This window comes from Hydractinia symbiolongicarpus, chromosome 15, assembly GCF_029227915.1.
Source record: "Hydractinia symbiolongicarpus strain clone_291-10 chromosome 15, HSymV2.1, whole genome shotgun sequence".
In the NCBI taxonomy this organism is placed as follows: Eukaryota; Metazoa; Cnidaria; class Hydrozoa; order Anthoathecata; family Hydractiniidae; genus Hydractinia; species Hydractinia symbiolongicarpus.
In genome coordinates, this window is record NC_079889.1 from 10843372 (window position 1) to 10869424 (window position 26053).

The following is a 26053-nucleotide window of genomic DNA, read 5'->3' on the forward strand; positions in this document are numbered from 1 at the left end:
GTAATTTCAAAAACCAATAAAAAATAACAAAAGTTTAAAATCCACCGTGAATGCTTGATTTGGTGTCCCTCTCAAATAATAATAATAAAAATACGTTTTAAAATCAAAAGGAAATATTTTTTGGGTTGATCCCTATTGGAGCTTTGAGAGGTGTCTTTGAGACAAAAACTACTAATTTATTATAAAAAATAAAAATGATAATAAAACAATAATAATTTATATATTATCACCATTATTATTAATTATTATTATTATTATTATTATTATTATTATTATTATTATTATTATTATTATTATTATTATTATTATTATTATTATTATTATTTACCCAAGATAAGTTCCTATTGGTACTGTTATCAGCGAAGGGGTTTCTAGTGCATTTAAAGCTAATATGACAATCCTATTTTGATGCTGAAGTCTCTGGCATGACCCGGTCAGGAATTGAACCCAGGATCTTTCGCACTGGAGGCGAACACTCTACCACAAAGCCAACAGTCGGTAAACATAATAAATGAAACTTAATACAAAATTTTTGTTGTTTAATGCAAATACTTTCAATTTAAACTGAACTTTTGACCATTTTCATCTTCTAATCAAAGAAGAGATAAGTACTGCATATGAAGTCTCATATTATAACAGGCTAGCTAACTGGTAGTCGATGAAAACAAGTAAAGCAAAATAAAACCACTAACCTACTGACACTGTGTTTCATTGGGATGTTTGCGACATCAAACAATCGACCAGTGTTGTCGTGTAACGTAACACCAAATAGTGCATTCGAACCAATTGGAAATGAAGGTCTTCCTTCACTCACCACAACAAAAGGTGACAATGAGACCAAAGTGATAGAAGCAATTGGTTTCACCTAGAAAAGCGGCTACTATTTAAAAGCGGCTACTATTTAAAAGCGGGTACTATTTAAAAGCGAGTACTATTTAAAAGCGGGTACTATTTAAAAGCGGGTACTATTTAAAAGCAGGTACTATTTAAAAGCGGGTACTATTTAAAAGCAGGTACTATTTAAAAGCGGGTACTATTTAAACGCGGGTACTATTTAAAAGCGGGTACTAATTATTTAACTGGCTGTTGTTTACTTTTTTTTCACTTTTACTTATTTCAATACTCGTTTAGTTTACTCCAACCTTTTACAGAAATACCTGAAAACACCATTATTAAACGATATTAAACGTTAAAAGGTTGGATTGATGACGGTCTGCAAATAACACTATTTAAAATTGCTGTTGAGCAAGTATAAAACAAGTACACGAAAATTGGTAGACACTTAAATCGACAACAAACATGAATCGAGGTATCCACTCTACATCAACCCCCTGTTTACTGGATATTTTTTAAATTCTTGACATTTTTCTCAATTTCTCCAGCTATTTTGGACCAAAATTTTATGTTTATTGGTACCTTGGTTTATTCAAACAAGATGCAAATTTAGTTACAAGCATATGGAGAGAGTAGACTGTAAAACATTTATTTTAATTTTAAGAATAGATTTGATAAACAGTCCTTGCCAATAATTTCTTTATGAAAATATGTTCTATCTGAACATTTATACTTAAAAATTTCTGTCATTTTCATTGAGATATTAATAAAGTTGCTGATATATTTGACTTGTTTCTGACATTTTCGGAAATCCCCAACAATTTGTTATCCCTCTGATAAATATAAATAAAAAATGTAAACACCAAACCTCTACTTGAAGGAGGAGTGTTTGGTTAAATCCATATTCCTCATGTAGCACAACCATGACATGTGCTGTTCCAGATGATGACCTTGAGGATATCTGACCAGAAGGTGATATTTTTATCAGTCTGTTCTTATTCGAGTTTGGACAGTTAGGTAATACTTCATAGCTGATACGAGATGATTGATCTCTAAATAAAATAGTTTGTCGCTAGTTAAAAGATCACGAAAAGAATAAATAAATAAATAAATAAATAAATAAATAAATAAATAAATAAATAAATAAATAAATAAATAAATAAATAAATAAATAAATAAATAAATAAATAAATAAATAAATAAATAAATAAATAAAAAGAGGAATTATAGACATTGTTGATAAGCTTCCTTTTTCCGAATAGAAATGAACGGGACTGGCGGCAGTTATTAAAACATGTTCATTTTACTAGGACAGGAAGGAGAGGCTATTAAAGTTTCAAGGCATTATATAGGGTTGTTCATAATTCAGAGGGTGCTTAATCGAGTTTCTACAGTACTGAGACATATAAGGTGATTCGAATACAAATGCAATTTTTGATTTAAAACTCTATCAACAGAAAACAAAAACATTTTATTTAAGATTATTTCCAATAGGTCACGAAATCACGAAGTGGGTGGATTTTTTAAAAAAAATAAAAAACAACTGATCCCACAGAGTATTCAGAAGATGGCTAATGACATACACAAAACATGTTAAAAATAAAACAGCTAATTTCATTTAGTATCACTTTAAACACATTGACACTAAAGAAAAGCTAGTCACAATCTAATATTGATGTTTAAATAATGAGTCAAGCATTTTTTTAAAATGTTAAAATACTGTTACCTGTTTGTTTGTATTCTAGTCTGAGTATTTGGCGGTAGAAGTAGAGCACCATTTCTTGGATAGATAAGTTCCAATTTTTCAAAAACCTAAAAGAGACATGTTCACAACTCATATTAACTACTGTTTTATATTAGGAAAGGTCTAACAGAGCAGTCACTGGCAGGTAATTTTTTCAAACAAGTTTACAAAATAAATCCTTTTTACCCGAACTGTTCCTTCAAATCAGAAGCAATAACACAGAAGTATTAGAAGAAGTCACACGGGACAACGCTAATTGAAAGCAATTTCTTGGGTGCGTTTGAAATATGAAAAAAAGTAGCCAAAATTGACAATTGGCAAATTAAGATTTTCACGATTTGTCGTGAGATTTTCAAGATTTGCTGTGATAAATTTCACGAATTATGTTTTATATTTATGCAGGTGTAATACATTGGCAGTCACTTTGAATAGAAAATACTAGTAATATTATGAAAGAATTAGTCGCTACTTTTTAAACAATCCACAGGTTCACCCGTCCTACATATTCTAGTCCTCATATTATCGTTCGTTGTTACACATCCAAGACAACACTATTTTGTGCGTCCTAGTTGTGATTTGGCTACCATTTTAAACAAAATATAGTTGTAATTATAAAGACTAGCCGTTAACCCGTGGAAAAATCCACGGGGTCGCCCAACCTTTATATATCGCATTTTGTGTTTCTGTAACAGGACGCGGCTTTCACGGACGGACAGAAAAAATATGGCTATTATTAAAGAGATAGTTGTTAGCCTGCATTCCACGGGTTAGCCTTCTACATAATCCGATCATTAGATTATCCCCTGTCGTGCATGTCCCAGGCATCGCTTTTTGGTACATCCTTAGCGGAGAGTATTAATTCGGACACAATTTTGAACAAAGTAGGGGTATTGATAAAGGATATTGAGAGCAATTACCTGTATTTGTATGCGGTCTTCAAGTTGTGCATGGACAGTAACTTGACTATGATCATTACTCAACACTTCAACTTTTAACTGGATTGTGGCCTGACCAGGACTTACTGTACGAATCACAGCACGAAAATCATTGTCATTAGTAACACCAACTCCAGACTAAGGGGAAACAAAATATAAAACAAAATTCTTTTATAAGCAATGCCTACTATTAGCTTGGGAATGTTGACAAAAAGCGAACAACATCAAAGATAAACCTAGAATCATGGTCATAAATTTTGATTTTACACTATCTATGGTATTTATATTCACTGGCTGACACATCATTTAAACTATGGATAAACAATTGTTTTATGAGACAGAACAAAAAGCATACCTTATAATGAAGGGACTCAACAACAGCTACTTTATGGTTACTGGATGACCAATGAAATTTCAAGTAGGGTGGTGATGTTGCAAACGTGAAAGGACTTTCATCAGTAACGCCAACACTCAGGATACCTATCTATAATGTTGGAATACAAAGTAGTACACTGAAAGCGATATAAACCACTAATAGGTATTATTGTATTAAGATAATTCACTTTTTGTGTATTTTTCCTTTTTTTCGAAAAAATAGGTTGCACGACTCAAATTCACAATTTCCAAATCAAAATGCTGTCTTTTCAAATGAATCTACAAAGTGGCATACAGTGCTTCCAGACCACAGCTGCAAAGACGTTTTCTTCTCTACAGTCAGAAAATCTTAGCAAAATGACTCTTGGATTGGCGGGTCTAGCCTGTTGGAACTTTTAAGAAAGCCTATCCTTTTATTTAGTACTATTTTGAGGCAATGAATTTTCAGTTAGTTGAAAACCAGATGACCATCCATTGAAAAAAGCTCCCTGTTGATGACATGTTGTATATTGCACCATTTTCTTTTGTAAATTAAACTTCTCTCACCTCAGCATTATTGACAATATTTCTTGACTTCAACAAGATTTTAAATCCTTTTAATTGGATAACTTCCACTATAGTTTGATCCTGCAAAAGAATAGGATAATTTAATTGATGAGTCATTAAGTAAGAAACACAAAAATCCTTATAAAGCTAAGCTGAACTGATATGAGAATGTAGATTAAAGCTGTTGGTCTTGCTAGTATGGTTTTGTCACCACAAGAAACCTTAAAAAAGTTGATTATAAAAAAAAGAAGAAAAAAAGACTATTTAAATAAAATTTTGATTGCCAAAAATTTTAATGAATATTGCTGCACTTTCCTTCAAGGCATACTTTCATGAAAAAAGGAACTTTCTAGGTCAACTGACATAACGATAAGTACTGACATAACTACCTCGATTATAAGAGCATAAAATAGTTTATATTACTAAATATGCTGAGGCAATACATTTTCACAAGATAACGCAAATATATATAAATAAGCACAAAGGTGGAAAGCTTGAAATGACCAAAATACATACAATCAAACTAACCTGTGAATAAATAATCTCTTTTCCTGTTACTGATTCAATCCCTTTTGACTTTCCAGTCACAACAGTTTTACCAATCACCTGAGCTGTCACGAGGCCTACTTGCGACACATTTGCTACTGTTTTGTTACTGATTGAGAAATGAGTGGTTGATTGTGGTCGCGGTCCTCCAAAACTATTGATCTAAGAAGGTAAAAAAAATACCAATAATATGATGTTTTATATAAAAGAAGTATAGATATTCCAAGGTTTGATGACTTCTCGTCTTAAAAACAAATAACAATAAACATAAAAAACAAATAAGACAAAGCAAACAAACAACAAAACACAAAACAAACCTAAAAAAAAACAGTAATATAAAACTTTATTAACACACCTGGAAAGTGGATCCAACGATTAACAAAACGTACTTTGGTTCAAGTTGGATAGCTGAGAACACCTGTGCAGAAACATTAAATAAAAATCTTCACAAATCTTGAGAATGAAAAACGCTATAAACCCAAAAAACATAACAGGTAGTGCTCTGTAACAGATTACTCAAATTTACTTTGAGGATACCAAGAACATTATATTCATCTTTCAAAGGAAACTTTATTTATGCTGCTGTAGAATTGTTTATTCACAGACAACAAGCACAGACTTCCATCAACACAATAAGCTTAAGCTCCATGTATCAAGGTATCAATAACGCACCTGCACACACTAAAATCACGCCTAATGCTATCATACAGTAAGCAATAACTTAACGGTTAGAAACTTTGTGCAGTTACCTGCACTTCTTTAGCTTTGCTTAAAATCTCTCCTCCAGAGAGTGTGGATGAGTGACACATGACACTGGTAAGACCAACATGTTTTCCGGTTAAGTTATATCTTGCATCAACATCAAATTGTATTTCTTTTATTGGTGCTAAAGTTCTAGTAGAAAAATAAACATTCACTTTTGCAACGATTCTAGCTAAGCAGCCTAACCGGTCTTGTTGAAGCCTTTTTTTATTTTATAAATAAATTAACTTTTATACCACATACCACACTGTCATTTGTTGAATTTTTTACAATTGTTGTTTTTTTTTACAATTGTACAATTGTTTTTTTAAAATTTCATTAATTTTTTAGAAATTTCCTTTCTTTTTGTTTTTATACCTGCACTTAAAATGAATTAGTTGTTTGAAACGTCTTTTTACTGAGTTCAAAAAAAATTAAAGCACAAAAAGGTCTAATACTATTTACTATCCACCTGACATAGTTGACATACAAAGGATGCAAAAAGCAGATCTATTTCTCATATTTAACAGTGGGTATAAAAATTATTCTATATAGAAAGTACTAAAAGTATCACACCAAGTATGAAAACCAAAAAACAAAGTATCTGTACCTGATATCCATTATATGAACAGATGTTTTTAATTGTAATTTTAACTGTTTGCTGACATCAGCAACACTCAGCACACGACCATGCTGATCTAACGCTTCACATTTAGCATCAATAGTTTGTCCCACTTCAACCTATGGAAAATGATTAAGTCATACTTGGTGATAAATCAACATTGCAACATGGTTTCTTATGAAACAGGTTAAATGTAACTTATATTCAGCAATAAAAATCACAGTACATTTCTCACGTCTGAGCTAAGAAAAATTGCATTAAAGCACTAGTGAGAAGGGTCAGCGTTTTCTTAAATGCTTTTTATGAGCTAAGTTGTCCACTATAATAGAATCATTTTCATCTATTCTTTAAACCTTGAAAATACTTTGGAAAAAAAACACATATGAGATTTCCTTAATCAAAAATTTTTTCTGCCAAATGACAAGCAAAACTTGTAACCAGTGAATGATTGGTCATTCTAACTTGGATTAAATCGCCCGGGAGTAGATCACACACAATATATACTTTAATGAAAAAGGCCTCTGCTTTTTTTTAGCTTGAAATAGATCTGGTGCTCATCAGTTCACAGCTTCCGCTCCTACCTTGTCTGGAACCATTAACCGCAGAGAATACACATCAGAGAAAACAAGTTGTGCTTCCGCAGGACCGTCTGCATCAAGACAAGCATCGTGTAGATATACTGTCAACTTTCCTTCTTCGTGAGGGGTAACCTATACAACAATAGCATAGGTATGGAAAAGTCATAATAGTGAAGTAACACCAACCTACTTTTTCCTTCCATTTACGAGCAGGACTTATTTGGGAAATGGTATATTATAAGAAATTAGTCTTTGATATAAAGTTTTATTTTAGGGGGAAAATAAAAATTTAATGTCTAGTCTTTATATTTATATTATCTTACGCAAAGAAAAGTGAAACTCATTTCTTTATTGATTTTTGATGATTTTTATTTTTATTTCGACTCAATTCATCTCTATAATAATAACCGAATTTTTTCTGCTTGTTGGCAATATGGTAGACCAGAGCTGCAGTGTCTTCTTTGATCCTGCGGTGAAGTCGTTTAAAAAGCGGAATTTGATTTATTATATCATAATTTAATTATTTTATTGTACTTATTTAACACCCAATATGTTTAATGTTTCTAAAGAAATAACTGAACATGTATTCTGGCCTTTAAAAAACAAAGATTAAAATTCGACTACACCATTTAAATTATGAATCACTGTATGCTTTGTGATCTGTTCCGTTGCGGAGTACAACGTGAAGTTCTAGCAATAGCACCATGCCTGGTAGACAGTTTAACGGAGTTATAGCCATTTTAAAGGAGATATATGTAGAATCCTTTTTCGACCTTTTTGCCTTCAAAAAGTTTTGTATAGGCTCAATTAATATATTGTCACGTTTTCTAGCCATATATAAATCTTAAACCCAATATAAGATTTCAGCTACAAACGTAGATTTTGAGAGAGGCTCCTAAATCCAGCTTGCTAGCTAACCTTATTTATTACACTTCTTTTAGGGGTTTTAATTATTTGATAGAACTTTGTAGCCAACATTATTTATATTGTGTTATCTTCAATTTCATTTTTAATCAGCTGCACCTGGGGTGGCGGATCCAACAAAATTTTTATATAATCTTTATTATACTAAACGCAGTTAGGTCGCTAGCTACATCTTTTACTGTAATATAAACTTTAGCAAAAGTCTGAAGTCTCGATATTTTGTAGACAGACTTAAGGATGTGTTTTTATTTAATCTGACAACTGACAATTTCACAAAAAAGTATTCCACAAAATCAAATGTGTTCACCTATACTGATGCACTCCATACACGGCTGTTCAACATAATTTACTATGCGCTCATCTTGGTGTCCCGATATTTCACAGGAGCTTATTTTACAGAATAAAAAATGACAGGGTAAACCAGGTTATAACCTGTTGATTTATTTTAGCTAAAGCTCTAGGAATGTTATATTTTCTAAAATATATTACACCCCAAATGCTGTATCAGGGTATTGTATACCTTTACTGCAGCTGAATGTAAAGCACAGATAACCTGAACTTAAACCCTCAACTTGGCATTAAATGCTCAAGTACTGGTGGCTTATCCTGCTGTTTTGACACCAGGTCTCCCAGCTAGTATTTATAATATTTATGTAAACATGATGTCCCAAATGCGAAATAATGAAAATGTGTGTACTTTTTTTTAAAATTATAAAAACATGATTTAATTTAAAGAAAAAAACCTAGATTTTGCTCTAGCGTTATAATAACTAAAACAGAATTCATAGTCCTTTCTATATCAACAGGTAACTTCCTTTTACAATATTTAAACATGTGTATACAGCTAGCTGGACACCTAACAAGATATTCACAACTTAAAAGTTAATTTACTATAAATATATTCCATATAAAGTATACCACTTTAATAATGCATTACATCTCTGTTTTTTTGTGTAATTGCTCTGTGTCAATTTTATTCTCAGCATTTTCAGCCTTGTTGCTTGTTTACATTAAGCCACTGTTTTAAATTTTAAACTCTTTAGTATAAGATCCCATGACAATGAACAATGCTTGGTACTGACATCAACATGCGAGACCGTATATAGCAACGCATATTATCTTTACGATATGGCTAAGTATGGCGATATGAAATAAATAATAAAAATTTTCTGATGTGTTATAGGGTGTAAAATTTGTGTTATGTGTTATAGGGTGTAAAATCTTATCTTGTGTTATAGGGTATAAAAGCTTGTCTTTTGGAATTTTTTAAACAACTCTTTCTGTTTTTAGCATATACATCAAGCATCAATTTTTTATTTAAATACCTTGCAAAGTTACAGTGTGGACTTATACTACTGACGATATCTTGACATAAGCTACGATTGGAATAAAATCTTATTTTTAGTTAGATAATTTGAGTTACCAATGTAATGTAATTATTTAAAGCAGCGTGTGAAAACACAACATTTAAATCCTAAAAACTCAAAGAGATTTCTAATATGTATTTTCTTTATGCTCCATAAGACAAAACATCTTTTTGTGTCAGGGTTAACTTTTCCTAATGTAGTCAATATTTTAATAACAATAATAATGATTAACAAGAAGGCATGCAGAGCTGTTTCAAAAAAACAAGATCAAAATAAGTTAAAGCCATCTGGTGAAAAAGAATAAACCCCACAAAGTGAGAAGTGTTTTCATAGCATCGACACCCAAAGTAAACAAGTTCTTATGCAGAGGTACAAAAGAAATCTTACCAAAATGGTGTCAGGTGGTGAGAACTGCAAGCTGGCCAGACTGCCATCATTTGTTTTTAACACAAAATTATCAGTACCACTATCAACATTAAGACTTAACTAAAAAATAAAAAAAGGGATCTAAGTAACCAGCATTCAAATGCTAATGTTCTGTGACAACATTTTTCCACGAATTTAAGCTGAACACATCAGATTAGAATGGAACAGAAATTTTTAATTTCAACTTCACTACTGCCTTAACATGGATCGGATCAAAACAGAATAGAACAGAAAAGAAATTTTTAACGCACTTGATACCTCTTTTTTAAAAGATTTCATGTTACCGTACCCTGTCACGTGTTTAAAAAATGGCTTATGCAGAGAAATGTTGGTTCCAATCGAAGGTCAAAACATGTGGGTGGATACTCCCATTAAACCTCTTCCTATTTTGTTATGAACTTTCCATAGCAACTCTAAATTGAAAAAAGAGTCTTACCTTGTTTGTGGGATGTGCGAACAAGCACAGGTTGTTTGGTGATATTTTTGGTTCTGAAAATAACATCAGGTGAAGTTGGGCTGAGATTTGAAAAACATGCTAAAAAAAAGATGAACTTCTAGAAAATTCGTCATCTATGCTATCAACAAAAAGACGAAGTTAAGTTTGTTAAAAAGTTAACCCCTTGGAAAATATTGTTATTTTATATTATATCATTTTTTTGTTAAACATTGACAAGGTTTTTTTTGACATGGAACTTGAACTTACAGAACTTTTGCTCTAAACTCAACTGTTGTTCGTGCATGGGAGCAATGTAATTTGTTAAAATTTAAACAAAAGTAGTCCCGTCGACTAATATTTACCACTTAAAAAGTCAAAATGAATCCTGCGCAAAATTGGATTGGCAACATGTCACAGAATAAAACTATGAGATAAATCTTATTGCAACAATTTTGCAACAGACATGTCAAATAATGTCTGTAAAAGATATATATATTATATGATGCTGAAATCGAGACTAAAACTAAAGAACATTTTCTCTCCTTTGCTTTTTTTGACAAAAAAGTCACATAATAATGTTAGGAAGAAAGCCATGAAGGTAAAAGTCATTTATTGTAAGCATAAATAACCTGCAAGGGTTACCTCGTACCGGAATCTTAATACACAAAGCCCTGAATTAACCAGCCTTAATAAAACATATTTTGTTTATTCAATACCGATACTCTATTCTGAATTAAACCAACAGACATAACAAAGCATAATGACCTCTGTGTTTTTGTTTTTGTACCCTGTAATTTTTGCTGTGATGATGACTGGAACATTTGTAGGATGCACACGAAACATTTGGTAACCTAAAAATAAAAATCACTTATAACTGCACTACTTCAAATAATACAAACAAAGGAGACAATACCAAGCTTTATTTCAAACATATTCATTCTACGTCAAAACACATTTTTGATTGCGAAGTTTAGGGAAGGACGGATGCGGGGGATGTAAAAATAAATGCCAAGATGAAATTTAGCTTACACTCTTTTGATTTGTAAATCATCCCTTATAAAAATGAAAGAATAAAAAAATCCATCGCTCTTCTTTACCTTGAACCCCTCCGTTTGTACCAAGAGGACCATGTTCTTTGTGTTCGTATCGCGTATCTTTGTGGCTTAAAAGTACTGCCTGTGAATCGTCAACTGACCAATCGATTTGTAGAGATGATGCATCATCAAAAATATTACCGTTGGAGTCATAAACAAATACATTTACACGCAATTCTCGGTTATTACGGACAGGAATCTAAAGGTTAATTTATGTACTTTAAATACAACAGTAAAGGGCAACCTCACATCAATTTTTTGCAAATGTAAAAAAAGGTGAAGAAGAAAGGCTGCACAAACACTTTAAAAATATTAAAAGCTGACCTAAAGAGCCTAAAGAAAAAACGCTTACCTATGGTAATAAGCTATTGTAAAAAAACAACAACAACCACCAACTTTGTAAGTGATTTTTTGTAAACATTTAATGTAATAATTACTAATTTTTATTTTTTAACGTCAAATAACCATTAAATAGGAGTAATTTTTCACCACTTCCCTTCTCTTATTAAAAAAAGACGACAACATAAAGTTCAATTTAGCTTTGGCCTAATACTAATAAATTTTCAGTTTCAAAATAATTTTTTATACTAACTGAAAGTTTAAATTTAATTTTTTTTCTTTTCAGGCTTAAAAATTAAGTTATATTAAAATAGGCTCTTGTCCACAAAAGTTACAAAGACAAATCTGATCAATTGAACAACTGATTCCACACCTGGGTCAACTTAAAATAGGCTATACAATGGATGACTGACCCGTTTCATATCATCATGACAACTCTCCAACGTTCTTCTTTTTCCATCAATCATTGGTAAAGTGATAACTGGTAACATCTTTAACGTTGCAGGTGGTGTGCACAAATATCTTTAGAAATAAACAAAACATACATTAGTTAAAATTTACCAAAAAAAATTAATCAAAAAGCCTGTTGTTTAATCAGGATAATTTTCCCAAACATGAAATCAACTGAAAAATAATCATCTGTTCTTAGGTTGCAGTTCATTCATGAAAACGAAAATTTATTTTTTGTCTTGAAACCAGAGATTTGCTGCACGTAGGACCAAATCTATTTATAAAAAATGGTACTTTTTCAAGAAATACTTGAAAAAACTATTTTAGTCCTAAATTCAGTTAATTTTGCCTAAAATTCCTCCATTCTGATTTTTTTTAAAAAAATCAAAAATCGTCACTTTCTAGTATTTACTGATTAGTAGGTTAGTGCAAAAAATTACAATAAACAGATTGGGAGATAAGCTATGATGAACGTAGATAATGATGCAGAGAAAATCCCATTTGTAGCTAATTTTGGGCTGTTTTTAAGGTTCGTTTTCTAGCAACCAGATTTTTGCTACATGTAGGACCAAATTAAACTTGTAGTTAATGATCTGTAGTAACATTTTATAGAAAAAAAGTAATGATAATTCTTTAAAAACACAAAAACCCAATTTTTGGGTAACATTTGGGAGTTTTGCCCAAGATGGCACCATTGTAATTTTTTAAAAAAAAATCCAAAAATGTCACTTTCTAGCAAGTATTCATAAGTTACATTGTGCAAAAAATTAGAAAAGCCCGGATGAAAGGGCAAACTAATTTATAGGACACTTCACTATCACATTTGACCAATAAAAATAAATCACCTTGCAGTGGCAGAGGAACTTGCTGGATATTGATTTTTTGCAGTCGGTTTATTTCCAACCTCAACAGTCAACAATTGCTCACCAAGTTGGGAGCACATAACATCAAAATAATGCTTATTGTGAACATTATCTTTCATTCCTTTTGAATGACTTATCTGTACCCAATCATCTTCCTCTGCAGACATCACTTCATAATAATGACTAGAATCCAACACCCATGGCAATGGTCCACCTTCAGCCACAATGGTTTTCCTTGAACCCAGAGTTACAGTGGCAAATTCTGTTGGATCAATAACCTGAAGTTAAAATAAATTTTAATATTTGTAGCTTAGTGGGTTAAACGGGAAACAGATGTCAAAATTGTAATGTTCTTATTTTGTTGATAAGAAAGAGTGTCATGACGAAAAAACAAACATGTTTGTTTTTTTTTATCTATTTTTCAACAAATTTTTTTATTATACTTATAGTGACCATGTGGACCAGTAAAATTTAGACAGAGCAGATTCGGGGTTTTTCTAAAAGTTGACGCTGAGGAAGTTTAACAAAATTAATCTGAGCACATAAGTGAAAGATAAAAAAGACACAGAACGCTTAGCTTCTATATGACTTTGAACTCAAAATAAAGTTTTTAAAAGGCTGTATTTTGTTCAATATTATCCTATCTTTTTAAAATTCGTTTCCTCTGTTTTTAAAAAAAATGTAGAGGAATTCTCCTTTAAGTTGGGATATTATTTATTAGAATTTTCTAATGGTGCTAAAATCTTTGATTTCTTAAAGGAAAGTTTTTTGTGGAAAAGTAACATTCCTAAAAACGAAATATAGTGAATTATTAATCACTAGATGAAACAAATCCAGAGAGTTCTTTTGTCATAAATGGAAATGGGAGGCTACTGGAAATTGCTCTATTTCATTGCAGGACTTTGGCAAAGTTATTTCAGCATCGAAAAAAAAAACACTTACATGTACTGGGACATACGCAGCAATGACAACAGACGCACGCAGTGTTACATCAGCATATGTGTATATAGCAGTTACAGTTGTATGACCAACATGCAAACCTTTGACATAAATACTTGTGCAGCCACTCTCAGGTAATAAACCTGTTACAATAAAAGAAAAAAATGTTACAAAACAAAAACACACAATTTTTATCGTTTAACATTTTACCTAAGTATGTTTAAAGTGAAAAAAAGAAATATTTACACACCACTTTTCTAAATAACGTAAGGAATATAAATATAATAATATAAATAACAATTTCTTAAACCCCCTTTACATCACATTACAAACAAAACAAAACACATTAAACAGCAGTGGTTTTGTAAAAAATTAACAACTTTCCAATGGTTAAACATCCCTTCACTCAATTTATAGTAAACAGACACAAAATCACAAAAAAATGGAAAAGTAAATGTTCGAGTTGTCCTATTTTAAAAAGAAAAAAAATCTGGCAACATAACTAAAATTTAAATCATTTTCGGCTCCATTCCTCTTTCATTTCAAATTTTAATTGCAGTAATAAGAAACCACATGCTTAATATTAATTTAAAGAGTACCTTACAATGGCGAAACAAATAACTATCTGTGTATAACTATGAAAGTTACATACCTTCGCCATTGGACTTCACAAGTTCAAAAACTGTGGGATCGGAGAACGACACATCGATTTGCATCTTTCGACAATCGGAAAATTGTTTTTTTTCTTTCTTATCTGAAAAAAAAGACTGACTATTATTTAATATGTGGAATATATTAAATCAATTACATTAATTTTGTACTTTTGTTTAACTCTACAATTAGTACTTTACACAGGATCTTTCAAGAGAAGTATGAGATAGCATGTCAAAACACTTTCTTTTTGCTGCACATGCACATGCCAGTTTTTACAAGAAATTGACCAATGAAGTAATCCAAGAGACTTGTGGTATTCTTCTTTTTTAAAAAGCCTGTTTGCAATAGTCTGTACAATAAGCAATAACATTAACATACCTTGATCAACAAACGCAAACACCGTCAAAGGCAGTTCCATCTTATTTCCAACTTCAACTTCCACACGCATAACAATAAAATTCATTTCATGCGGTGGTAACACAGCCACAGTTGAAAGAGCAAAATTATTAGGATTTTTAATATCAGCTACTTTTATATGCGTTTGTCCTATCGCACTTCCTGTGGAAATAACACCTTTTTTGTTCACACTTGCAAAAGTGTTGTTCTCAGATTTCCAGACGTAGTTACCACTACCACCATTCCCCTAAAATTATAGAAGGAAAGAACTACAGTTAGCAATAAAGTAGATGCTCCGGTTAACTTTTTATGTAGCTTTTATTTTTAAACTTATTTAATTTCACTTAATTGGTATCAAACCTTAATGTCGATTTTATCATTTAAACATTTCATTTTATTATTTGAACATCTCAAAGATTTGAGACAAACAAAGTCCCTTCTATATTAAGTATTGCACATGTTACAAACAGGTCTTTTCATGTCAGACCCTAAATTTTTATTTTTATATACATTGTAGAGGATATCTACACACCACACCATGGTGAAAATTTTCATATCAACAATTTGTTAATGGTAACAGGATGTCTCCTGAACCCCTTGTTAAAAAGGACCCAAATAATTTTCCTGGTATGTTCTTCATACAAAATAAGTAAAAACTTTAATGGATGTAAAACTAATAAACCAATCCTTAGAACAAATCTGCCTTTATTGAGTCAGGACATGAATTCACATTCTATCTTTGCACAAAACATCAAATTAAAATAATCACTCAATCCTGAGAAATGGCCTAAAATCCATATGTATTGGTGCAAGTGAGGTCCAAAATGACAGTTTTTACCACATTTTTCAGGAGTGGATGATTGGTTTTTCCTGATGTTTTGCACAATGAAAGGGAACAATAGACACTCGATTGTGGCAAAGTAAATTCTCGAAGAATAAATGTTATGGGCTCAAAAATGGCTGATTTATGCACACAATGAGCAAAAACAGTCCTAAAATCCTATAAAAGAAATCTGAGACATAGTGTTCGTAGTCATACATGGAAAGACACAGCTTCATCCAAACGTGTATAAAATAAGTTAAAAACATATGATCTTAAAAGGTAACGTACAATCAACTGATACTTGTAACTCTGTGTTGTAGACAATGTAGCGTCCCATGGGAATAAAACAAATTCAGGTTCAACTGTTACAAGGTCATAAATTTCAATATCTTGCTCTCCATATAATTCTTTCATTTTAATAGGTTCATCAGCAGGATACTAAAGATCAATATTGATTTGCAAAACTACCTTTCTAAGTAAAATCGAAACTTTAAGATTCTGCAGAAATCCTGATGAACATCATAATAGTATTGTTAGGGCCACACAAGTAACACTGCAAAGTGGTACATCACTTTCACTACTGATCTCACAAGTTATGTGTACAAACAACTCACAAATTTGTAAAAAGAAATAAACGATGAATAAATTCCTGTTTTCAAATAATTCAATCATAGAACAGGGTGACAACTAATAAAATGAGAACAAAAGTAAGGATATTAAGGAGAATTAAGGAGACAAATTGACAATTTTTAAGGATATTTTGCTGCGAACGAGAATAAAAATATATAAAAATAAGGACAATTAAGGAGAAAACCAATTTTAGTTCTTTATCTTTAATGTGGCATACTATGTTATATTAGAAAATATAGGATTTTAGGTAACAGAGAAATATATCTTATTTCACTGGTGATGAACAATCCATGAACACATTTCCAAAAAAGTTACAATCAGAAAAATTAAAAAATAAGGAGAAAATAAGGAGAATAGCTAAAATTTCAATTTTTTTAAGTATATTTAAGTACTTTTAAGGAGATTTTCTTTTTCTAAGGTTATTTAAGGAATTTAAGGAGGAGCAGTCACCCTGTAGGACATCAAAATGAAACCACATTTTGCTACTTGACCATAGAGATTTATTTTACTGTTATATTATTCCAACACTATTAAAATGCTTCAACTAAATCTGAAAAACACACTAACTTACTCTTATTTGATTGGTTTGAGCTGTAATCGCCGTTTTTCCAGGCTTCTTCGCTTGTACATGATAATAAGAACCGTTTTCAGATTTCTTGAAGATGGTAAAATACTCTTCGAAGAGAGTTGAAGTCAGAAATGTATCCTAGAATGCAGCATTAAAATATTTGCTATGGGACTGTGACTATAAAATTACAACAGAACTTGTGTTTCATTTACTTAGTGCCCTGACATCCAACATCCTTGAGCCTACAGTACAATTTATTTATATTTAATTCTTTTTTGATACTTTCGAAATTATTGAATAATAACGCTTCCTTTTGTGAACAATTACCAACTGCCAATGTTAATTCACAGAGCCTTATAAACAAAATGCGACAATGACGAATTAAAATTTATTATAGGAACTCTTACATCAGTGATTTCAATGCGATTGTTATCATTGTCGAATAAACGGACGTGTAGTTCGTATATTCTTTGTGTTTGTAATGTCCATAATTTACCAGGGTTGATTGCAAAACCTAAAAGAAGGTGTAAGCTTCAAAAACCATTTTTCATAAATTCTCATAAATTAAAATTTGTAAACTTTTTAACTCTATCTTTTTTCATGGTACAATTTTATTATTCAAGAAAGAATTGTAGTTTGTGTAACGATTCATCAGAATCCAAATCAAATATAATTTTATAATCGTTTTTTATAAAAAAAATTCCTCTTCTGTGAATTGAACCAAATAAGAGAATAACTTAATACTTTTACGAAAATTCACTTTCAGTGTGTCCTAACAATTATTATTTACTGTATTTTTCACATTTGTATACAGAAGGAGAATTAAATAAAAATAAAATATTTTTTATAACAAAATTACCATACCAATTTTTCCAGGTTCAACAACATGAAGGTTAGCAGTCGGTCTTCTTGCTGATGATACATCTGCCATATCTAAAAACAAGAAACATACTTTATTCCAGGATTTTAATGAGGCACACAATTAACCATAACAGGATTAACACAAAGGAAATTAAGGCGAATGCCTAACAAAAATTTAATAACATGATTTAACGCAATCAACTTACAAAAAGCAACGCTAATCAAGAAAGTGTTTATTTTAATTTGAGGATGGATTTATTGACAAGCTGTTTCTCTTGGGTTCTTAAAATTTTTACAATATCAGGTGCCCTACATCCTGTCTTAATCACATTAGTCGAGTAAACCATTACAGGAGAACGAAGTATATATGTGAGATGTGTTAAAATTTTAGATTACAAGTTTTAGATTACAAGTAAAAAAAAAGGCTTTTTTGCACAATAAACTCATTATTATTCGCATCTGATGAAAAAAGTAATACCTTTTTTGAAAAATGACCCTTTTTTTGGCCATTTCTCTGAAGTGCCAAAGAAAATTGCCAAAAAACTCTGTACAACCAGCAGCCTGTGAAATCTCTGGTTTGGTAGATGTGTAAGCCTGATTAAAAGCAAGTGTGCTAGTCACAGTCTCTTTACAGTCTTTTTTTTTAGTTTAAAACAATCAACACAACAACGCGTAGAGCCCTGGAAATACGAACATTTGATTGCGTTGACGTGATTGCTTATGGGGTTTAAGTCTGATTTTATTTACTGATGATATTTTAAATAGTTATCTTTATTTAAATTAAACTTTTTATTGTTTAAATATTTACTTTACAACTTTACAACATCTTACTTTTGTCAACCAACTGAATTTTGGTCATTCCCAATTTCATTCCACGTGCCAATGCATTTTCCTGGTTCAGTGAAGCAACTGATTCATCCAAAACTTTGATTGTGTATTGCTGGGAAGGTAGCGAAATATCTATAATAAAAATAACGGATAAACCATTTTAGGCATGTACTTCAATAACTGTCTTACATATTTCTAATCAAGTATAATTAGGCAGTCCATCTGTGTGTCTGTAACAGCAAAGTGGGTGTCTTTATTTTCCTTTGATGTTGCCGCAAAAATAATGTCTCATATGTTAAATTTTCTTACGTTGGGGCACAATGTCAATGCATTTAGACTGACGTCAATGACTTTAATAGGATTGGTGAATCAACGGATAAACTAAATTTTCACCAAATTTTCTTTTGTATATAAACAAATTTGAGTGTTGTCTACAAACCTGAACGATGCCAACTTTGAAACAGAACAAATTTAAAAGTGGAACATAAGTAAATTTAAAAGTCAACAAATTTGACAAACCTTTTTTCTCTCCTCGTCGTAACCTGCGGGCATTGTACTTGACATACTGACCATACATAATGTATGCCAAGGGTGGAACCAGCATGACATTGTCAATAACAGTCAACATTACACTTGAGGGTTTGACAGTCTGCAAAATTACAACAGTGTTACAAAGTATTCTTTATATGGACATAAACAATTTATGTGGTGTGTGTGAGTGCCATCGGCAGTAAAGGGTGAAGAAACTCATCACAGTTAAATATTAGAAAATTTAGGATTCGCGAAGAAAAATATAACTTATCAAAATTTACCTTGTATTCTGCGTTTGTCAACTTTGCAGTGACAATAGCTTCACCAGTATTGATGCCTTCAACCAAAGCACTGCAACCACGAACATGCTAAAGAAAAACAAAGGTTAGTCTCTCTTAAAAAATTTAACTGCAAATTCATTTGAGCCAGCACATAATCATCTTTTAAATATTGACAATCAGAATACAGTGCCCACCTGGTCATCTCTAGGAAATATTATCTCTGAACTAATGATACTAACTTTTTGACCAAATTTGTAAGGCAAAGTAAAATTCTATCCTTTTTTAAGTTTTGTTTATAGTTTAACATAAAACCTAAAATATTTGCACTTTGTAATTGTAAAAACAAGATTAATTTTAAAATGGTCAGTTTTTCTTCACCAGATTTTTGTGTACTCTCAGACCAAATTCTATAATTATTTCATAATCTGTAATTATTGTCTTGAAATCTTTGTTGGAGAAAAAAAATATTCCTATTGCACAAGAAATGTTTATTCCTTTCAATTCATTATTTTAAAATGTTCTGTGAGTACAATATACAGTTCATAATAACATTGAATAAGAAGCAACAGCCTGACCTTCCTTCTCTCTGACTATTGTCAGAGATACATAAAGCATTGCTCTAAGTTGCTTACACAAGCCTGTTTATAGTAAAATATTTCTTATGGAAAATAAATAAAAAACAAGAGTGTCACATATACCTGATCTTCTAGTTCATATAACTCTGGACTTGTCTCATATGATGAATCATGGAACCAAATGAACCTGAAACATGCTTTTATTTTTTAATGAAAATACAAAAACAAAGCTGTACTAATTACGGTTTATATTGTTTGGTTTATGCGTTTAATATAATTCTGTTAATTCTTAACAGAATTAAAAAATGATGCTATTACTTCTCTTACCTTAAGACAGTCCTAGGGTCAATTCTGTCATTGTGGGGAACAGGTGAAAAACTCCACTCAAATATTTGACTTCCCAGTGCAGTGAACAAATTCCCTGAAGAAAACGTCAACAAGTTGGTATAGAACTACTCGTAAACAAAAAATAGGCTTATTGTTGTTTTTAACTTGTAACAAGACAGGTTCAATGAATTTTTTACTATATATACTGTATTAGTATATATATAGTAAAAAAATATTTGTTTTTCATTTTCATATAATTTAACTGACAAATAGAGATTACGGAAGGACCTGATGGCTCAAACAACACAAACATAAAATTGCACTTTATTCATAGGTAAAACGAAACAAGGTATCTATTCAATTTCAAACCGTGAACAAAAAGTATAAATTTGTTAACAGAAATAAATAAATTAGTAAACCAACACCACATTATCCTCTAACTCCAAATATATAATATATTGGAAAAAGCTGAAATTTCAAATACAACCACAAGCAATTAAGAATATTATTTCTCTTTAAGTAAAACACACTGCAACCTTGTCAATATTTTAGGTGATCTAGTTAGGTCTAAATTCTAAATGGTCTATTTTTTTCTTTTCACAATGTAGAAATTCTGGAAAGTGCAGCTATGTCTCGAGAAAAGGATACAACAGCTTAGAGATGTTGGGAAAGAAGATACAATATACACTTTGAAATACTTACCTTCCTTGTCATACGCATAAACATCAAATACTTCAGGAGATTCACCCAGCAACAATTCTCGTGTTGTTGTCGCAATTTCAATTTTCTCAATAGAATCAACAAACACATCACATCGTAAAGTAAATCCCGTTCCTACAGGAAAAACATTGATAGCAGTTGTATGTAAATGATAATATAAATAGTAGAAGTTTTATCCCATATAAATATTCCATTAGTAATACTTTGAGAATTTATTTGTGTCAGTAATTGATTCCAATGTTATTTGATTGACTTACTTATGTGAGTTGATTATGCTAACCTTTACACAAAAGCAACATTATGATATATGTTGGTTGAAAAGGCTTTCGCCATGGTCAAACTGTCAAAGTTGATAAGCAAATGTGAAGTGTTAAGGAAGGGAGGTAAGGCTGCTAGGCAAGTTGCTAAACATTTGGCCATAGTTTTGACCTAGACCTATAGCATAAGGTTGCTTATAAAACAGACAGTGAGTATGTTTGTTTTTCGTTTTCAGTTATGAAAAATGATTCTCACCTTCTTCTTCGGCCAAAATAACTGTTGTGTCTTCCTCTGGACTGTTAAGTTTTACAGTGACCAGTGCAGACTGAGAGCAAGAAGATTCATCATCATCAACAGAGTTAGAAGTGTTTAATTTATTATCAATAGGTTGTATGATGGCTACATTTGGCTTTGTAGACGACCTAGAACATTTTTAACACATTGTATTAAAGCAGCTAAATTCTGTGTATTCTTTTCTTTTTAGAGGTGAACATTCAATCTTGTTAATAAAAAAATGTGAATATCTTGAGAACGAAAAGAGCTTTTAAAAAAAATTAAGAAGACTTTTTAACCAACTTTTTAAGTCCAACATCATTTTATACCTTAGGTTTTCTCTAATTTTTAGTTTTGCCTTTAATCACATGATAAATCATGTTAATAATAGCTTAAAGTTCACCTAAAACATAATCACAAGAAAAAGAATGCTGTAAATGAACACTCCTGAAACTGTGCCAAAGGCACCAGTGCTAAACAAAACACTGCCCTTTATGTTGATAATTTCAACACCTTAATAAAGCTTATCCTGCTTAAGATTTGACTTATCTAAAAAAAATTCTTGTATCATACGTAGACTGCTACTTTTCCTGTCTTTTTGTATTGAGTTTTGGAAAGGTTTATTTTTCTTAAACCTGTATTTCATCAAAGCACAGGTTGGTTGTCTTCACAACCAACCTACACACATTTGCTCTTAATTTTTTGAATGAGAACGGTCAACTTTCAGTCTTATCAGGAAAAAAATTACCTGTGCTTGGTGCGAGGTTGACAATATTCTGAGACAAAAATCGACCGCAGGGCAAGGCGAGACAATTTTGTTTTTGTGATTAATAAAAGGTAATAATTGTGGAATAGGGCTACTAGAAGATACTACTGTGTGGGAACCAAGGATAGTCTTCTATTGCACAGATAATCACCACGAATGTCTTCTTGTTTATATTTGTTTTACATTTGTATAGCAAGTTATTTTATTTAAAAAAGTTAAACAAAATTATTCTTGTAGATCATCCCTAAGTTGAATCGGAACTGCCTTAACAATGTTGCGACTTACCCAATTGAGGAACACTTACGTTCTCTAACAAAAGAAGAAAAAAATGATTTTTGTAACAATGGAAACAAAAAAAAATATCTCAGGTGAAGGGTCTCCTTAAGAGACAAGAGAGGAGTTGAAAGTCCTCCACCATACCTTAGTTTAAAGGGGCGATTGTGGAAGTCCCATGAAATGCCACATAGTGATGGTGTCACTTTAAAAAACACCCGGTCCAGTCTGTGAACGGTTGGCGCTAGGAAGGGCATCCAGCTGTAAAACAATGCCAAAACTCTTTATTAATGGCCGTAAGAATAGTTGATCAGACAAACTGCGTAAACGGGGCTGGAACTCTAAGGAGTGAAGGTGTCGCGCACGGTAGGACAGATGTCAGATGTGAGCATCGTCAGACCGTTACCCAGCTATCACATCACAAGGTAGATAACACTAGGTTGAGGATGGCTAGTGTAAATGTTGGTACTCTGAGAGGTAGAGCAGGTGAAGTAGTTGAAATGTTAGAACGTAGATCTGTTGATATGTGTTGTGTTCAGGAAGTTAGGTGGAGAGGAGCTTCAGTGAGATTTGTGGAAGGTAGGAGGGCAAGGTATAAGCTTTTTTGGATTGGTAATAGTGATGGATATGGAGGGGTTGGCATATTCGTTGCGGAGAAGTGGGTAGAAAAAGTAATAGATGTTATGCGTGTTAATAGTCGTATTATAGTGATAAAGTTTTTGATAGGTAATAGGATTGTCACTTTTCTGTCAGTTTATGCTCCACAGTGTGGACTCAGTGAGGAAGATAAAGATAAGTTTTATGATGAGTTAATAGCAGTCACATCAAAGTTTGGAGACACTGAACTTGTCATGGTGGGCGGCGACTTTAATGGTCATGTTGGGAAGTCATCTGAAGGTTATAGAGGTGTGCATGGAGGCTATGGATTTGGGAGCAGAAATAAGGAAGGGGAGAGATTGCTTGAGTTTGGAATGGCAACGGACATGGTGGTTTGCAACACATCATTCAGTAAGAGACAAAGTAGGCTGATAACATATGAGTCAGGTGGTTGTAAGACACAGATAGATTACTTTTTGGTTAGAAAGTCAGACAAGAAAGTGGTGAAGGACGTGAAAGTTATATCGGGGGAAGAGTGTGTTTTCCAGCATAGGTTGCTGGTTTGTGATATATCTTGAAGAGTGTTAAAGAAGCCAAGGGAAAGTACAGGCCCCGTCGAAAAGTCTGGAAGCTGAAGGAAGAGATTGTAGCAAGACAATTTAGTGCAAAAGTTCAGCAGTTAGCCTACAATAGTCAATGTGATAGTGACAATGTTGAAAGTACTTGGACTACTTTGAAGAATTGTCTTCTAGAAGCTTCTGATGATACCTGTGGGTGGACGAAAGGACCAGCTAGACATAGACAGACCTGGTGGTGGAATAATGAGGTTGACCAGTGTATAAAGGAAAAGAGGAAACTTTGGAAAGAGTGGAAGTCAGGTGGTAGTAAAAATATTTACTTAGAAGCTAAGCGTTGCGCTCGTACAGCAGTGTATAAGGCAAAATCAGAAGCAGAGAGAAACAGATTTGCAGATGTGTTAAGAAGGGAAGACCAACGCAATGAGGTAGATAGATAGATAGATGTGCATATTTTACATGGCTAGCCTCACAAATATCAAGGGATATACCCTGTCTATTATTTCCAGGAGGGGCCATGGCTTAGATGGAGAGTCCTAGAGTATTTAATGCTCATTTTGAGCTACGCAGACCCAATTAGTAGGGCCCACGCTCTACTAGACAACTCCCGGCAACATCCAACGGCCCACACAGTGTGCCATCTCCCCAATTTCCCTCACATGGCTTGGGTTAACCCGGGGCTATGGTAACATTCACTCGCCCATGTTGAATCGCCGTCAAGAGGAATCGAACCCCGGTCTCCCGCACAGAGTACGAAAGCTATAACCACTAATCTACGGCGCCACAGGTATTCAAGATAGCAAAGCAAATGAAGAAGACTAATCAAGATATTGTAGGTGAGAAGTGTATACGTAATGATGAAGGTGTTTTAGCTAGCACAGAGGAGGAGAAAAGGGTAGCTTGGAAGAATCATTATCAGAGGTTGCTTAACACTGAGTTTGATTGGGACGAGGATAATTTGTCTGATGATGATGTCGTAGAAGGGCCAGCTATGCAGATCAAGACAAAATGGGTAGTGGAGGCTATTAGGAAATTGAAGATTGGCAAGGCTGCAGGAGTATCAGGATATATTGGAGTTGAGCTTATTACAAGTCTTGCTAACCAGATTATAAAGGATAGTGCTATTCCGAGTGAGTGGCAGTCGAGTGTAATAGTGAACTGTTTCAAGGGCAAGGGTGATGCATTAGAAAGGGGTAACTATAGAGGTTTGAAGTTGGTTGATCAAGTAATGAAAGTTATTGAAAGAGTGATTGATAAGTTACTTAGAGAAAGAATTGATATAGATAAGATGCAATTTGGTTTTGTTCCAGGGCGTGGCACTACAGATGCAATATTTTTACTCAGACAGCTTCAGGAAAAGTATTTAGGAAAGAGAAAGAATCTCTATTTTGCCTTTGTAGATTTAGAGAAAGCTTTTGATAGAGTGCCACGTAAAGTTATTTGGTGGGCTATGAGAAAATTAGGTGTGGATGAGTGGCTAGTTACGATGGTTCAGTCTATGTACAGCAATGCTAGAAGTCGTGTCAGGATTAACGATTCACTTAGTGATGAATTTAGTGTAAATGTTGGTGTACATCAGGGTTCTGTACTTAGTCCTTTGTTGTTTATTCTAGTCTTAGAAGCGCTTTCGATGGAGTTCAGAACAGGTTGTCCATGGGAGTTATTGTATGCAGATGATTTGGTTCTCATAGCAGAGTCGATGGAAGAATTAGTTGAAAAGTTTGAGAAGTGGAAGAAAGGACTAGAAGAGAAAGGGCTGAAGGTAAACACAGCAAAGTCTAAAGTCATGATAAGTAGCATTGCAGCCAAGTGTGACCTTGTAGTTGGAAAGTGGCCTTGTGGAGTTTGCAGGAAAGGGGTTGGTAGTAACTCAATTTTTTGTCAGACTTGCAAGCATTGGGTACATAAGAAGTGCAGTAGTATTAGTGGAAGGTTAAGAGCTGACATACAGTTTGCATGCAAGCGTTGCAAAGGTGAGATTATAGAGAATGAAGTATTTCCAGCTTTAATGATCAGTGGCTCGTTAGAGATAGTTAAGAACTTCTGTTACTTAGGTGATATGTTGGGCAGTGAAGGGGGTGTTGGAAGAAGTGTTACTTGCAGGATAGGTTCTGCTTGGAAAAAGTTTAGAGAGTTACTTCCTTTATTGACTAGCAGAGTCCTGTCAATTGAGGTAAAAGGTAGGTTGTATGAGGCCTGTGTAAGAAGTGTTATGTTGTACGGTAGTGAGACATGGGCAGTGAAGCAGGAAGATCTTGACCGTTTAGAAAGGAATGATATGAGAATGGTTAGGTGGATGTGTAATGCCAGTCTGAGAGACAGAAAGAGTTCAGATGAGCTAAGAAGCAGGCTAAGTCT

At 32.7% G+C, this 26053-nt stretch overlaps 1 protein-coding gene across 1 annotated transcript in view; it reads right to left on the minus strand.

The window, feature by feature from the left end:
* The window catches only part of LOC130629103 (nuclear pore membrane glycoprotein 210-like), a 31096-nt gene that overhangs the window by 3765 nt on the left and 1278 nt on the right, over positions 1-26053 (minus strand). The window contains exons 2-32 of the mRNA XM_057442209.1: positions 21467-21633; positions 20936-21067; positions 20234-20327; positions 20030-20093; positions 19332-19418; positions 19039-19168; positions 18523-18651; positions 17695-17763; positions 17238-17344; positions 16834-16968; positions 15921-16070; positions 14792-15056; positions 14412-14513; positions 13763-13902; positions 12803-13098; positions 11921-12029; positions 11172-11367; positions 10840-10925; positions 10075-10173; positions 9600-9698; positions 6925-7053; positions 6332-6462; positions 5730-5874; positions 5336-5398; positions 4963-5142; positions 4435-4515; positions 3869-3997; positions 3496-3651; positions 2561-2646; positions 1703-1886; positions 693-865 (exon numbers count right to left, since the gene is read on the minus strand). Of these exons, the coding sequence (XP_057298192.1) occupies positions 693-865; positions 1703-1886; positions 2561-2646; positions 3496-3651; positions 3869-3997; positions 4435-4515; positions 4963-5142; positions 5336-5398; positions 5730-5874; positions 6332-6462; positions 6925-7053; positions 9600-9698; positions 10075-10173; positions 10840-10925; positions 11172-11367; positions 11921-12029; positions 12803-13098; positions 13763-13902; positions 14412-14513; positions 14792-15056; positions 15921-16070; positions 16834-16968; positions 17238-17344; positions 17695-17763; positions 18523-18651; positions 19039-19168; positions 19332-19418; positions 20030-20093; positions 20234-20327; positions 20936-21067; positions 21467-21633 (4113 nt within the window). The remainder of the gene's footprint in view (positions 1-692; positions 866-1702; positions 1887-2560; positions 2647-3495; positions 3652-3868; positions 3998-4434; positions 4516-4962; positions 5143-5335; positions 5399-5729; positions 5875-6331; positions 6463-6924; positions 7054-9599; positions 9699-10074; positions 10174-10839; positions 10926-11171; positions 11368-11920; positions 12030-12802; positions 13099-13762; positions 13903-14411; positions 14514-14791; positions 15057-15920; positions 16071-16833; positions 16969-17237; positions 17345-17694; positions 17764-18522; positions 18652-19038; positions 19169-19331; positions 19419-20029; positions 20094-20233; positions 20328-20935; positions 21068-21466; positions 21634-26053) is intronic.